We start from the raw sequence: 15,527 nt of genomic DNA, 5'->3' as shown, positions 1-15,527 counted from the left end.
ATCCTTTGCATTTTGGCATACATTTTAGGATCATTTTGTTAGTTTTACACATGCACACACAAATCTCCAGCTATTTTTTATTAAGTTTACAGTGACGAGATAATTTGGGAAAAACTGACATCTGCATGGTGTATCTTTTTTTTTTTTTTGAGATGGAGTCTCGCTGTGTTGCCCAGGCTGGAGTGCAGTGGCAGGATCTCGGCTCACTGCAAGCTCCGCTTCCCGGACCCACGCCATTCTCCTGCCTCAGCCTTCCGAGTAGCTGGGACCACAGGCGCCCGCCACCGCACCCGGCTAATTTTTTGTATTTTTAGTAGAGATGGGGTTTCACCGTGTTAGCCAGGATGGTCTCGATCTCCTGACCTTGTGATCCGCCTGCCTTGACCTCCCAAAGTGCTGGGATTACAGGCGTGAGCCACCGCGCCCGGCCGGTGTATCTTATTTTTTAAAGGTTTTTCTTAATTTTTATATAAAGTTCTTCCACCTCTTCCAAACGATTTATGCCTGGGTTTTTTTGTGTTTTGACATTCTGGTAAATGTCATTTTTCAGATTGCATTTTTATTCTCATATCTAGAAGTGAATTGATGTTTAATAGTTTATAGACTTCAAAAGATTTTTGTATACATAATTAGGTAATCTGTGAATGATGACTTTTATTTCAAATTCTTACAATTTTTATTTATGTTTCTTGCCTGATTACACTTCCTAGGACCTTTGGTACAATGCTGAATATATAGATGGTGAAAAGTGGGCATCTTTGTCCCCTAGTATCTGGTGGTGGGGGGAGTTCAATATTTCACCATTAAGTATGCTGTAGGTTTGTTGTAAATTTCACTTACTAGGTAGAAAACGATTCCTTCTGTTACTAGTTTGCTGAGTTTTTTTTAAGCTTGAATTTTTATCAAATGCTTGTATGTATATCAAAATGATTACATAGATCTCGTTCTTTATTCTGTTAATGTGTGAATTACATTTCTCGATCTCCAATGTTAAACTAGCCATGTGTTGTCAGAATAAGGTAAATTTGACCATGATTTTTTTAATATGTAGGTGGATTTTTGCATGAATATTCGTAAGACAGATTGACCTCGTATTTTCATTTCTTATAATGTGCTTGTTAAGGTGTTGGTGTCAAGATTATTCTGGCCTTATTGAATGCATTGGCAAGTGGTCTCGTTTTCTATGCTCTGGAATAGTGCCTGTAAAATAGAGTTATTTCTTCCCTGATTGGAAGAATTCATTGTTGAAGCCATCTGAGCCTGGAATTGTCATTTTGGTTTGTGGGAATGCTTTTAATTATAGATGTAGTTTCTTTCAGATATGTGGGGTTTTCAGATCTTTCTGGTTGCTTCTTTGTATCAGTTTTGGAAAATTATTAGAAGTGTGTCCATTTTATCTAAAATTAAAATTTTATTTACAGGAAGTTCATAATTTTATCTTGTAACTATTTATTTATTTAGAGACAGAGGCTCGCTCTGTCGCCCATGCTGGAGTGCAGTGTTGCAGTCTCGGCTCATTGCAACCTCTGCCTCCCAGGTTCCAGCGATTCTTCTGCCTCAGCCTCCTAAGCAGCTGGGACTACAGGCGCGCACCACCATTCCCAGTGAATTTTTGTATTTTTAATAGAGATAGAGTTTCACCATGTTGGCCAGGATGGTCTCGTTCTCTTGACCTCGTGATCTGCCCGCCTCGGCCTCCCACAGTGCTGGGATTACAGGCATAAGCCACCGCACCCGGCCGACTTTTTATTTCTAATTAGGGTCTGTATGGTAATATCTGTTTTTTGTTACTGATACTGGGTGATTTGTATCTTTTTTGCTTTCAGTATTTTGCAGTCAGTCTTTTCAGGGGTTTATTAATTAGTCTTTTCAAGTAATTATTAGCTTTGTTTATTTTTGCCTTTTGTAAGTTTTTTTCCTGCTTTTTAAAATTATTATTATTATTATTATTGAGACAGAGTCTCACTCTGTCGCCCAGACTGGAGTGCAGTGGCACGATCTCAGCTCACTGCAACCTTCACCTCCCTGGTTCAGGCGATTCTCCTGCCTCAGCCTCCTGAGTAGCTGGGACTACAGGCGTGTGCCACCACGCCTAGCTAATTTTTGTATTTTTAGTAGAGACAGGGTTTCACCAGGTTGGCCAGGATGGTCTCGATCTCTTGACCTCGTGATCCACCCACCTCGGCTTCCCAGAGTGCTGGGATTATAGGCATGAGCCACCGTGCCCAGCCCTTTTTCCTGCATTTTTAATAAAAAACTTTTCAGTGGTGGTTGTTAACCTTGGCTTCCAATTCAGAATCAGCTGTGTCACTTTAAAAAATACAGCTGCCAAGGCCTCAACCCTATAGACACTGAGTTGTTAGGCTTGGGCTGGGCCATTAACGCTTTTATGGTTTAGAAAGCATCACAGGTGATTCTGATATACAGTCACAACTGAGACCTACTCTTTCATATAACTTTTTTTTTTTTCTTTTCTCAAACTGTCTCACTCTGTCACCCAGGCTGGAATGCAGTGGCATGGTCATAGCTCACTACAGCCTCGACCTCCTGGGCTCGAGCGATCCTCCCGCTTCAGCCTCCTAAATAGCTGAGACTACAGGCATGAGCCACTATGCCTGGCCTATAGAACTTTTATACCTACTAAAAAAACACAGACCAAAAAAACCCCCAAAAACGGATTTTACATTATCAACACTTTATAGTTTTATAAAAGGTCTGTAGAAACTCCTTCAATGACAGATTAAAGGTTACATACCGGCCAGGCGCGGTGGCTCACGCCTGTAATCCCAGCACTTTGGGAGGCCGAGGCAGGTGGATCACGAGGTCAGGAGTTCAAGACCAGCCTGGCCAAGATGGTGAAACCCCGTCCCTACTGAAAATACAAAAAAATTAGCTGGGCGTGGTGGCACGCGCCTGTAATCCCAGCTACTCCCAAGGCTGAGGCAGAGAATTGCTTAAACCTGGAGGGGCAGAGGTTGAAGTGAGCCGAGGTCGTGCCACTGCACTCCAGCCTGGGCAACAGAGCGAGGCTCCATCTCAAAAAAAAAAAAAAAAAAAAAAAATATTACATACCTTTTAAATTAATACTTTTTATCTTCTGCACATTCTTCATTTTAAACTTGACTCTAGTGGCGATATAGAAATATATATATAATTTTCTGTACAGTTAGCCTTTCCTTTAATTACCAAAAACTCATCAGTTCCTTAAGGTTTTCTCATAAGTTGAAGTTCTGAGCTAATCAATCATTACATTACTTTTTCCTGAACCTTTAAAAAAATTCTCTACCTTCTTTTTAAGTTGTTGAACAATAAACTGACATGTTGATTTACTATAAGTCTGAGTAGAACTGGCTTAAGAGAGATGTGTGTGTGTGTGTCAGTGTATAGTAAAGGTACACAAGCATAGGTGAGAGTTAAGAGATTTTAAGGATGTTACCGTGTCTTCCTTTTAGCACCCTCGGTTGGGTGTGGTGGCTCATGCCTGTAATCCCATCACTTTGGGAGGCTGGGTCAGGTGGATCACTTGAGGTCAGGAGTTCAAGACCAGTCTGGCTATCACAGTGAAACCCCATCTCTACTAAAAATACAAAAATTAGCCAGGTGTGATGGTGGGCGCCTGTAATCCCAGTACTTGGGAGGCTGAGGCAGGAGAATCGCTTGAACCTGGGAGGCGGAGGCTGCAGTGAGCCGAGATCATACCACTGTACTCCAGCCGGGACAGAGTGAGACTCTGTCTCAAAGCAAAACAGCACCTTTGATTGCTTCATTGCCCATTAAGTTGTTGGCCAATTATGATGACCCCTCAATCTCCTTGTTGTGTTATCTGATTGCCATTTATAGACAGGAGAACAGAATCTATTCCAGGAATGGGTCCAACAAGGCACAAACCTGGCCTCTTTCCTTTTCAAAAGAAGATAAGCCTGGGTTGTCCCTGCTATCCCAGCAGGACAAGAAATTATGATAATTAATGAGCAGGAATATTAAGTTTGAGTACAAGGAGAGGTTAGAAACCATCTGAAGAATTTAGATGACTTGGAATTGATAAGCTGGCACAAAAGTACCCAGGAATGCCAATAGTGAGCTCTCAAAATTAAATATTTGCTGGTCCTGATGTGAGTAGAATTCATGGAGGGATGGTTGGTTTTCTATCTAGAGTCCTGGTGATGGGCTAGATGTTTCACTGCATGGTGAAGATGATCTTCCCAAATTAGCACTTAGATTTTAACAGCCAGGGCAGAATCCCTAGTGATGACTTGAAAGTAGTATTGTCATTCACAAAGTCATCTCGACTGTCTCTACTTATGGAATAGCCAGAGCTCATTCATAGGTTAAGCAGTTCTACAGCTTTCCTGATAAGTCATTACTGAATCAGTATGTCTTATAAGATGTGGTTCCGTGAAAAGAATAGTGACATTGGAATCTGACAGATCTGAGTTCAAATACTGGCTGAACCTTTCTTTCTGATCTATAAAACGAAAATATTTACCTGGGGGCTGTGTTTTAAGGGTTAAAGAAGAGAATAGACATAGAAATGACTCAGTGTAAAGATGCAGATGCAAGTGCAGTTCTCACAGGGAAATTCATCATCCGGGCAAGAATTTTAAGGGTTATCCTGACCTGCATAGGGCCCACACGTGGGTTTTAGATAATTGGGGTGTATTATCAAGATATCCAGGGAGCTATGGGCCTCTGGCAAGTGGATGTGTTCATACTAGCCAGTGTGATGGAAGACAGTGTTATTGAGGGGATTGGGGCTTATGCTTGATATAAAAATTGCAGTATTTCAGATCTGATTGGGCTGAGCGTGATGGTGCATGCTTGTAGTTTGAGCTACACCACAGGATGAGGCAGGAGGGTCGCTTGAGTCCAGGAGCTCAAGATTGCAGTGAGCTATGATCGCATGACTACATTCCAACTAGGCATCAGAGTGAGACCCTGTTTCTTAAAAAAAAAAAAAAAAAAAAAAAAAAAAACAAAAAAAAACAGATAGACTCATCCTGTTTTAGATATATTTTTCTGTAGACAGCTTATTGAATGGCCTGAACTTGATTGATAGGACATGGTGAGTTGACAGCTTTGTTTTTGTTTTTACTATTACTTTCTTCTTCTTCCTCTTCTTCTTCTTCTCCTCCTCCTTCTTCTTCTTTCTTCTTTCTTCTTTCTTTTCTTCTTCTTTCTTCTTCTTGAGTCTTGCTCTGTCACCCAGGCTAGAGTGAGTGCAGTGGTGTGATCTCAGCTCACTGCAACCTCTGCCTCCTGGGTTCAAGCGATTCTCCTGCCTCAGCCTCCTAAGTAGCTGGGACTACAGGTGTCTGCCACCACGTCCAGCTAATTTTTGTATTTTTAGTGGCGACAGGGTTTCATCATGTTGGCCAGGATGGTCTCGATCTCTTGACCTCGTGATCTGCCTGCCTTGGCCTCCCAAAGTGCTGGGATTACAGGTGTGAGCCACTGCGCCCAGCCCACTATTACTTTCAAAATGATCTTTCTTTTCCTTTCTCCTTGATAGCATCTAAAAGATCTCAAAGGTTTATTGTCATGTATGAGTAGGAAAACAGAATGATTTTCATGTATGAAAGAGCCCAGGCTAGTCTCAATCTAAATTCACTCTCGTTCGTTTCAGTGCTTCTCCCCTGTCCTTAGTTCAGGCCTCAGCCAGTGGTTCCCAGACCAGCAGTAAGGAAGGAGATGTAGGATTTCTTTCACTCTCCCTCCCCCATTCCTTTGGCTAACCACCAATTTGGTTCCCTCAGATCCTGGGGGAGGAGAGTTTATAGGAGAAAAAAGCAAAGGGCATTTTTTACTTCTTAAAACACTGTTGGCCGGGCGCAGTGATCACGCCTCTAATCCCAGCACTTCAGGAGGCTGAGTTGGGCGGATCACGAGGTCAGGAGATCGAGACCATCCTGGCTAACACAGTGAGGCCCCGTCTCTACTAAAAATACAAAAAATTAGCCAGGTGTGGTGGCGGGCGCCTGTAGTCGCAGCTACTCGGTAAGCTGAGGCAGGAGAATGGCGTGAACATAGGAGGCGGAGCTTGCAGTGAGCCGAGATTGCGCCACTGCACTCCAGCCTGGGCGACTGAGCAAGACTCCATCTCAAAAAAACAAAAAACAAAAAACCTGTCATTGTCTAGATGCAGTGGCTCATACCTATAATCCCAGCACTTTGGGTTGCTGAAGTGGGAAGATCATTTGAGCCCAGGAGTTCAGTTGCCAGCCTGAGCAACATAGTGAGACCCTGCCTCTATTAAAAAATAAAAATAAAATTAAAAAAATACTGTCATGTATAATACTCTCTTGATTCAATGTCCTTTATTATGACAGGAACCCAATTACTAGGTCTTGCAGGGAGCATTTTATGGGCTCTTCAGAGAGCCCTGTAGAAAACCTTCACACCATTCATTTGCTGATACCTTTGGGTTTTCTGACTGACCTCTTACCATTCTTCTTTGGTCCTGCCCTGGTCATTCACACTTTCCAAAGGCACTTTGGAACATCACCCCGATTGCCTTCTCCAGCGCCCATTTGGGTATAGGACATTCACCACCTTGTCCTTGTAAAAGGCAGAAGTGCAGGTGCTTCTGCTGTCCCACTCCAACAAGCCTCCTGCCTTCAGGCTGCTTCAGTGGAGGTCACACACCTGCCTCTAGGCCTCTGCCTAGATTTTCCCAAGAGCTTTCTTGGGCTCCATTCTGGTTGCAGCAAGAGCGGGCCCACGGAGTTTCTGTGGCTCAGCAGTTTGGGATGGAGGGTGTCTCAGATGCCAGTCTTCCCTCCTGGGAACAACTTGGACCTGCACGTGGTTCTCTCAAGGTCCACCTCCATCCCATTCCTCGCTAGGAAGGATAGAGAACATAATAATACTCTAGACTGTTATGAAATCCCTTCCAGGAATCCTCTCTTAATGAGTCTGGACTCTTCTCTCCTGTGGGATGTTGGGAGTGAAGGTGGACCCGTTTGGACACCTCTTAGCAGCCCATCTCTTTAGAATATAAGGCACTATCACCTATGGGACAGGGCTTTGAGGCTTTACTCAAAACTCTGGGCAACAGAAAAGTTCATTCCACATCCTATAAACGTAGATGGGGTCATGAGAAGAACAACTGGGTTAAAAAATAATAGATCCATCGAGTGATGGAGTAGAAAGGGAACTACATCTTCTTTTAGTTCCCTATGAGACCAGTGACTACAAACAAACATTTTCCTGAGTTTCTTATTGTCCTGATCCTGGCTGCAAGGACGCATCTCCCGGCCAGAAGGCCTTGAAACCATTCTGACTTCTTTCCCATCCCCAAATCACGTTCCCTTAGGACTTTTCCCTAGAGCTAATTCAGGAGTTCAGAAGGGTTACGGATAAGTATTTTAATAGAGACCTTCTGGAATGCCTTCACTCCCAATGGTGAAATTTTCAAACCCAAAGACAGTTTGATGGAGACGATAGCACCAAATGCCTAAACTCTAACTGCATCAAATTCGGTGAGTCCCTGAGTTATTTTCCTCCACTACCTTGCACATAATAAATACTTCTGGCTTGAAATATTGATTGATTAATGTTTCTTTCTCTTTCCGATACATATGACTACACACCTCTCCATGTGTAACCACAATAAAGAAACGTTTTTGATGTGAGAATAATCTGCCCCAGATCTATATGAGAAAAAGCGGTGTTGAAGTTATGATTTAATTAGTTCTATTTTTATTTCTCATTATTTCCCCCTTCAAAGCAGGTGGCTAAAAACAGTGGCAGTTTTAGGTGAACAGCATCTCCTTCCTCAGACTCTTTCTCTAAACGCGGATTCCCACCAGAATGCAGATCACATTCCCTTTTGGGGAAGGACATGCTGTTGGCCACATGGCCAGTATGTCATCAAGAGTTTCTGCCCACACCCATTTTAAAAACTCCTTTTGTCCTTTATAAAGAGAGTTGGGAAGACAGAATATTTTCTTAACAAATCGTTAGTGTCCATTTCTCTGCAGAGGAAGCCATAATCACTTGCTGATGAAAAAATATCATCAGCGCCTGCAAATGTGGGATTCCGGTGAGGGCTGCAAACCATCAGCAGGAGCAGGTGAGCCACCTGGCAACAAAGACCCTGTTTAAACCTCAGCATAAGCACAAACGAGGGTTTTATTTTGAAGGTCTTTGGTTTTTCCATCGACTTCAGTGAGAAGTTGTTTTGTTTTTGTTTTTGTTTTTGTTTTGAGACAGAGTCTCGCTCTGTCGCTCAGGCTGGAGTGCAATGGCACGATCACGGCTCACTGCAACCTCTGCCTCAGCCCCCCAAGTAGCTGGGATTACAGGCATCCACCATCATGCCCAGCTAATTTTTGTATTTTTATACAGATGAGGTTTTACCATGTTGGCCAGGCTGGTCTTGAACTCCTGACCTCAGGTGATCTGCCTGCCTCGGCCTCCCAAAGTGCTGGGATTACAGGCATGCGCCACCACGCCTGGCCTTCAGCGAGAGTTTTTCCTTTGGTCTGGTCGATTGTCTAGGCAACCCATCCCATGAGGTCATAGGACAAAGTGAAGAAAGACTGCCATGGTGCCAAACCCTGGCTTCAAGTCTTGAGTCAGTTAATTACTCACCATGGGCATGTCACCTAAATTCTCGGAATCTCATTTTCCTCAGTAGCAAAACAAATAATATCTGCTCTTCCAAAACTCAAAAAATTTTTAAGATATGTTCAGTAAAACTACCAACATCTGTAGGAGTGCTTTGTAAACCTGTAAGCCCAACACAACTGTGTGATAAGGAAATTTCATAGAGACAAGTCATTAGAAAAGAGAGAGCGGGTTACTGCTGCCAAGCTCCTGTTCCCGGACCATGCGCTTGGTTTCCCATGTTCCTGAGAATAGAGACTATGTTCCTTATTGACGCCTACAAGGCCCTACAAGGTCTGACTTCTTCCTGCTTTGCCAGCTTCACCTTATGCATCTTCCTCTCCCCTCCTCATCTGGAACTGCTACCCACCCTTTACTGTTCAGCCAGTTATCGCCTCCTTTGAGTATCGATTCATGAACCACTGACTAGGTTAAATCCCTCCTATTGCATGATCTTTTTTATGTATATATATTTTTCTCTTTTTTACATTCATAAAAGTTGATTAAACTATTGCATGATCTTATAGAACCATGTACCTTTCCAAATTTGTAAAGGTTGTCAAAGTTACTATTTACATTTATTTGAGTGATTTTACATTAATATTTGTCTCCTGGCTCGGTGCAGTGGCTCACGCCTATAATCCCAGCACTTTGGGAGGCTGAGGTGGGTGGATCACTTGAGGTCAGGAGTTTGAGACCAGCCTGACTGTGGTGAAACCCCATCTCTACTAAAAATACAAAATTAGCAGGGTGTGGTGGCGCACGCCTGTAATCCCAGTTACTTGGGAGGCTGAGGCAGGAGAATTGCTTGAGCCTGGGATGCGGAGTTTGCAGTGAGCCAAGATCGTACCATTGCACTCCAGCCTGGGCAAGAGTGAAACTCCGTCTCAAAAAAAAGAAAAAAAGAAAGAAAGAAAGAAAAAAATTGTCTCCCTAATTTGCCTGAATGAGGGACAGGAATATATTTTGTCTTACCATTTTATCCTGGTTCCTAGCACATGGTCAGTGCTCCATAAATGTTTGTTAAGTGAGTGAATAAATGATCAGATGGATGAATAATGAAATGATTCTTTCATGTAGACACTGGGAGGTCAAGAAAGTGCTTAGATAATTGAGCCTCACCCCTGACTGAAACTTGGTCCAAAGAGCTTTGAAACTTTATTGAGAAGGAGTAGCTAATATAACAGGCATTAGAAACCATTTTCTGACCTACCAGACACGGAAAGCCAGGATACACCTTTGATGCAAACTGGCCCTTTGTACTCAGAGCTGTATTTGCCTAGGGATCATTTTGATTTGTGCGTGCCAAGTAGACATACATAAAAGGACAGCCATAAAAGGAGAAGGAGCTTTCTGGAGAAACTGTGACTTCCAGAGAAATCTGCTCTGGGTAAGAAGGTAAGAGTTGCAGAAGATGAAGTTGCACCTGTGCAGACTCCATTTCTGCAGGGGGAAAAAAAAGGCACTTTTCTAAGGAGGAAACTGTCCCGGGCTACTTTGGCAAATTTGTTTCCTCTTGTGTCTGAGTGTGTATATTCTTGCTTGAGCAATGGCTATCTCATGATATTGGGGCTATTTTATCAGGAGGTGAGAAGCGTTGTGAGACCTCAGAGTTGAGCTGACAAAGCACAGCACCAGCTTGGGGAGGGAGGAGTGTCCCCTGTACTGTGAGGAATCCAGCATGCCTCTGAACCTGCAGAAGTGACCTACTTGGGGCATTAGGAGCCATCCCCTTTAGCTGCTGTCCTGAGGGAATTGTTGGCAGGGCCAATGGTGATTCTTAAACTGATTACAGGAGTGGAGGACAGGTGGCAGGGAGAGGACCAAGGTGGATGCTGCAGGATGATTGCAGCTGACAAACAGGTTTATGAGCAACAGGAGGCTCCTCCTTGAGGACCTGCAGAAATGCAGGAGGAAGACCTGAGGTGGGGTAGTCAGGAGAGAGCCTGCCATTGCAGGCAGAGCAAGCAAAGGAACTTAGGTTAGGAAGGGACTTGATTTGTAGCCGCAACCTGGGTAGGTGTGCTGACAGGTTAAAATTTAAGGGGAGGCCAGGAGTTTGATACCAGCTGGGCAATATAGCGAGACCCCATTTCTACAAAAAATTTAAAAAATTAGCTGAGCTTGGTGGCTCATGCCTGTAATCCCAGCTACTCGGGAGGCTGAGGCAGGAGGATCCCTTGAGCCTAAGAGTTTGAGGCTGCAGTGAGCTATGATCATGCCACTGCACTCCAGGCTGGGCAACAGAGTGAGACCCTGTCTCAAAAACAAAAACAAACAAAAAAACACAACAAAACAAAAATTCAAGGAGTTATACTGTGATTTTGCACATGGTAAAAGACATTTCTGAGAAGCTACTTCTTTCATATACATGCTCACATTGGGCAGTATTTGGACACAGTCATTCTAAGGTAATCACTGTGTCCCAGTTTGCTTGGGACTTGCCTAGTTTTAGCACTGAAAGTACCTTGTTCTGGGCAAACCAGGAGAGTTGGTCACCCTACCACTCACTTACACTGACTGTTAACCTTCAGGTGGGGAAGACAGAGTAGACTGCTCATCGCCTCACGATGTAGCAGAAACAAGACTGTCTCTCCTTTGGGATATTAAGGATCTGTAAAACAGCAAAGGTGTATTGTGAAGCTCTCTTTCAAATTGTACACCTGAGGCTGAAAATGGACACAAAGAGGATTTCTGTCCTAAGATGCTGTTCTGGGCCAGTAATTCATTTTCCTTTGCCAAGGCACCTTCTTCAACTTTTTTTTTTTTTTTTTTTTTTTAACCTATACAGAACAGTAAGTGCCTATTCACACTAGATTTTTCTCTGATGGTTGCAATTTTGTAATATATTTTTCCTTAGTAATGAAAGAATCAAATATGTAATTAAGGTTATGAGTTTTAAAGCATTTTTATATAAATAAAATCTCAAATCAGAAAAATACGTTTGTTAGATACTCTGCCCTGAGTTTTTGTTCTGAAATGAAGACTACCATATCATCAAGACAATCACATCCGTGGTAAGTGGGACAGTGACCACCACCCCCAAAATGAAGCAAACAAACCTAGAGTGAGAAAGGATTCTACGGACATTCCTTTATTTCACAGATCCTTGGCAGAGGCCAGTCCTGGACAACCAGGTTCCTAGGTTTTAGCATGAGGTGGGAGGAGCCATCTGACTCCTCTACTGGAGCACAGGATGGCGGGGGACGGTGGGACCAGCCATCAAAGGAAAAGGCACATCTTCTTTTCCCAGGCAGGATGAGAAGACGAGGAGTAGCCCACCAAGAACCAGGAAAATACCAGCAGCCCCGCCCAAGTAGAGGGCACCTCCAAACTCCCACTGAGGTATGATGTCAGGGATGCTGTCACCCGAGAAGTCTTGGATTGTGGCATGGGCCACCCAGGAGACTGGAAGGAGGGTAGTGGCTAAAGCAGATGCCTCCAAAGTCCCTCCCAGGAGGCCAAGCCGCCTCTTGAACACCCATCTGATCCTGTGAAACCGGAAGCATTCAGACCCAAAGCTGGAGAGCAAACGCCCCAATAGGCCCAGCCCGTGGGAGGCTACCCTGAGGATGCGTGCTACCTGGAGCTCCTGGGGCAGAGACAAGGATTCAAAGGCCTTGCACGCAGTGGCAACTTCCTCTCGAACCACGCAGACCTCCCAAATCCCCATGATCCAGGTCTCCATCTCATTCAGTTCCAGATTAAGAGTCTTCCACTGGGGCAGGATGGTGGTAACACAGGAGCAGACCCAGCCAAGGAGAGAGAGAAGTAGCCCCCCGAGCTGGACTTTCCCACGGAAACTCCAGGCCATAGTCACTCCCAACACAGATGCAGAAAGAAAAGGAGCACGAGTGGGTCAGTGACTGGTTAGCAGGGACTGCTTGAGTGGAAGATCTTTCACATTGGGAGAGGGCTCTTGTTTCAGTGTTCTGAGCAGCAGCTGAGGCAGGTGCCAGGAATTGGCAATGTTTGGGTTTGGGGGTGTGTCCAATATCAGATGTGGGTGTGGAGTCTGGGGGAGGGTCCCATGACAGGCAAAAAAGCCATACAGGGAGCCATCAATACATATCTGATGAATAAATTCATAAACTGAAATCAATCCTCAGCTCTGAGATCACAAGGATGATCGATGTTCTGGAAATACACGTCGATATAATCTTTTCAAAGGGCAACATGACTTTATGTTTCATACTTTTAAACATATGCATACTTTGACCCAGCACCTTATTTCCAGAAATCTACCTAATGTATCATGAGTATGTACAAAGATTTATGAAAATGTCCATTGAAATATTGTTAAGAATTGTCAGTTTTTGTTAATACTAGGCAGTCATTTTAAAGTGATTTTATAGAAAGAATTTTAATGATATGAAAAATATTTTTGATATATCGTTAAGTGAGAAAAGCGAGTGACCAAACAGTACATAGAATATATAGAATGCAGCCAGGAACGGTAGCTCAGGCCTGTAATCCCACCACTTTGGGAGGCTGAGGTGGGTGGATCACTTGAGGCCAGGAGTTCGAGGCCAGCCTGGGCAACATGGCGAAACCTCACCTCTACTAAGAAAATGAAAAAATTAGCCGGGCATGGTGACACACGCCTGTAGTCCAAGCTGCTTAGGAGGCTGAGGCAGGAGAATCTCTTGAACCTGGGAGGTGGAGGTTGCAGTGAACTGAGATCACGCCACTATACTCCAGCCTGGGTGACAGAGTGAGACCCCATCTCAAAAAAAAGAAAAAGACAAAGAATATATAGAAATATGTGCCTCTGTGTGTGTGTGTGTGTGTGTGTTTGTGTAGACCACAAAATGTTAACATGATTATTTTGGTGATAAAATTATACATAGTTTTTATTTCCTTATTTGTGCTTACCTATGCATTTTACACATTTTATAAATTTATCACTTAATATTTTTATTACAAAAGCCCACAAATATTAATTTTACAAAATAATTTTAAATTCCTCAATCCAAGGAACCTACCCAAACCCAGAATATCCCCAGAGGGAGGTGCTCCCTCCCCAGGCTCCCCTTGCTGCTGGGACAGCAACTATAATAAATGGTAATCATACCAGCTTCCATTCCTGTTTGTTGCTGCTGCCAAGTAGCAGGTTCTGACAGGAAAGGAAATAATTTGCATTTACTGCATGCGGCTAAATGCCAGACTTTTGGCTAGACGCTTTATCCTTACTTAATTTTCATACTGTCACTGTACGATACACTTTAGGTAACTTGCCAAGGTCCCCCAGCTGGTAAACAACAGACCCAATGTGAGCCAGGCAGCTCAAACTCGGACATTTCATGTTCTTGTCCCCAGGCTGCAGAAGCTGCCTCTGCACACTGGTGACACAGCATGTGGGTGAGACTTAGTCTTTATAGCAAGACAGAGAAGAAAACGGATTTATTCTGTTGGAGTCGTGAATGTCTGACTCATGTGTTTCCCTATTCACAAATTAACCTACTCCACACTGTGTGGTAGATATGAAGTGAAAGCAAAGATGTTCCTGAAAGGAAGAGACATATCCTGAGAAAGGAGGATCTTGACTTTGTCTGACTGATGGCTCAACACCTAAGACATCTGGTATACCAGTGTTTATCAGTGGTGTGAGGTTTTGGGGGAAGGCACACAGAATCATTTGAAGTGCTCATTTTTTAAAATGTTTTATTACAGAAAACTTCACGCATACACAAAAGTAGAATGAATGGTATAAAGAAATCCCATATTGCATCGTTCCACTTCAAAAATTATCCACTCATCCCAATCTTGCTTCATTTCTACCTGCACCCACTCCTTCCCTTTCATACTATTTTGAAGCAAACGGGTTGCTTTTTCAAATTGTAGGCACCTTATGCTGCTATTATAGCAACATGATGGAAAATACTGTGCAAACTTGGAAAGGCTGTCTGCTTATACTGTCCTCTGCCAGAAATAATGCATTCGCTACTTTGCTTCTTGAATACAGGTATGTCATGTGTATGTGAGTCATGATAGGCCAGGAGGAATCCTTTCAGACTTTGCTCCTGACTTCCTTGCCTTATCCTGATGATTTGTGAACATCTGTGAATTGGGAGACATATAAGCCATGATAAATGTGAACTATGAAGAAGATGAGGTTAATGAGGGAATACAGAACACATGCATCTATTAATTTCTTTTTTAAAATTCAAGTATTCATTCATTGTTGCATGCATTGACTGTGTACAGCCATCGCAGTCCATGCTGCATGCTATTTCTTCTCCTTTCTCAGCCTAACTCTGGCTCTTCCTTGACTTTTCCTTGGACCTTGAGGAACAGTCTTCCTTACCCAGTAGTCTCTCTGCTCAGGAAGAAGCAAGAGCTTAGGCAGTTGTGTTTTGTGGGTATGTACAGACAGGTTTTCTGGAGGGAGGTCCCAGAACCTCAATCTCAAAGTAGCACTTCCTTTCATTCTCACTTCAGATTTCTCATTACCATTGTCGAAAGACAAAATTACAACAAATTTAGTTTAAAGATCTTAATTCACTTTATTTGTGATTCTAGAATCAGGCAACACTTCATTCCATAAAGTAGAATCAGTGTCCTGATGAGCTGAACAGAGGAGGTTGGTTTTATAGAAAGAAAAAGGCTGAAGAAAAGAGAAACAAAGAACATAAAGCAGATTGGCTGTTTCAAATTTAATTTCCTTGTAAGGTGGGAACCGAGAAACAGAACAATATGAAAATAACTGATTGATTGGCATCAGTTTAGTTCAAGTACTTTTTTGTAAGAATTAAAACAGAGGGAACTTCGTTATCACGCTGACTGAAACTGGCAGGTTTGGGAATTTGGTGATTATCTCTCATTCTCCTGATTTCTCAGAAGGTCAGATAGACAGCTTAGTTTTGGTTTGGTGAAGCAGAGCTTTAGCATGAGTGACTCCATTTTGGTTTGGTCTGTTG

The 15,527-nt window shown here is 43.2% G+C and overlaps 1 protein-coding gene across 1 annotated transcript; it reads right to left on the bottom strand.

Annotated features, from left to right (window-relative positions):
- Window positions 1–11,738: 11,738 nt before the first annotated feature.
- CLDN25 (claudin 25) lies at window positions 11,739–12,421 on the bottom strand. Its single transcript, XM_025355312.1, has one exon. The coding sequence runs from the start codon at window positions 12,419–12,421 to the stop codon at window positions 11,789–11,791; it is 633 nt and encodes a 210-aa protein (XP_025211097.1). The 3' UTR covers window positions 11,739–11,788.
- Between the last annotated feature and the right edge of the window lie 3,106 nt (window positions 12,422–15,527).

This window comes from Theropithecus gelada, chromosome 14 (genome assembly GCF_003255815.1).
Source record: "Theropithecus gelada isolate Dixy chromosome 14, Tgel_1.0, whole genome shotgun sequence".
NCBI classification, from domain to species: Eukaryota; Metazoa; Chordata; class Mammalia; order Primates; family Cercopithecidae; genus Theropithecus; species Theropithecus gelada.
The sequence above is the reverse complement of the archived record's forward strand: the minus strand, read 5'-3'. Positions and strand labels throughout refer to the sequence as shown.

Bases quoted from the DNA above. Each gene is read 5' to 3' on its own strand.
- CLDN25 (XM_025355312.1), bottom strand. From the start codon at position 12,421: ATGGCCTGGAGTTTCCGTGGGAAAGTCCAGCTCGGGGGGCTACTTCTC.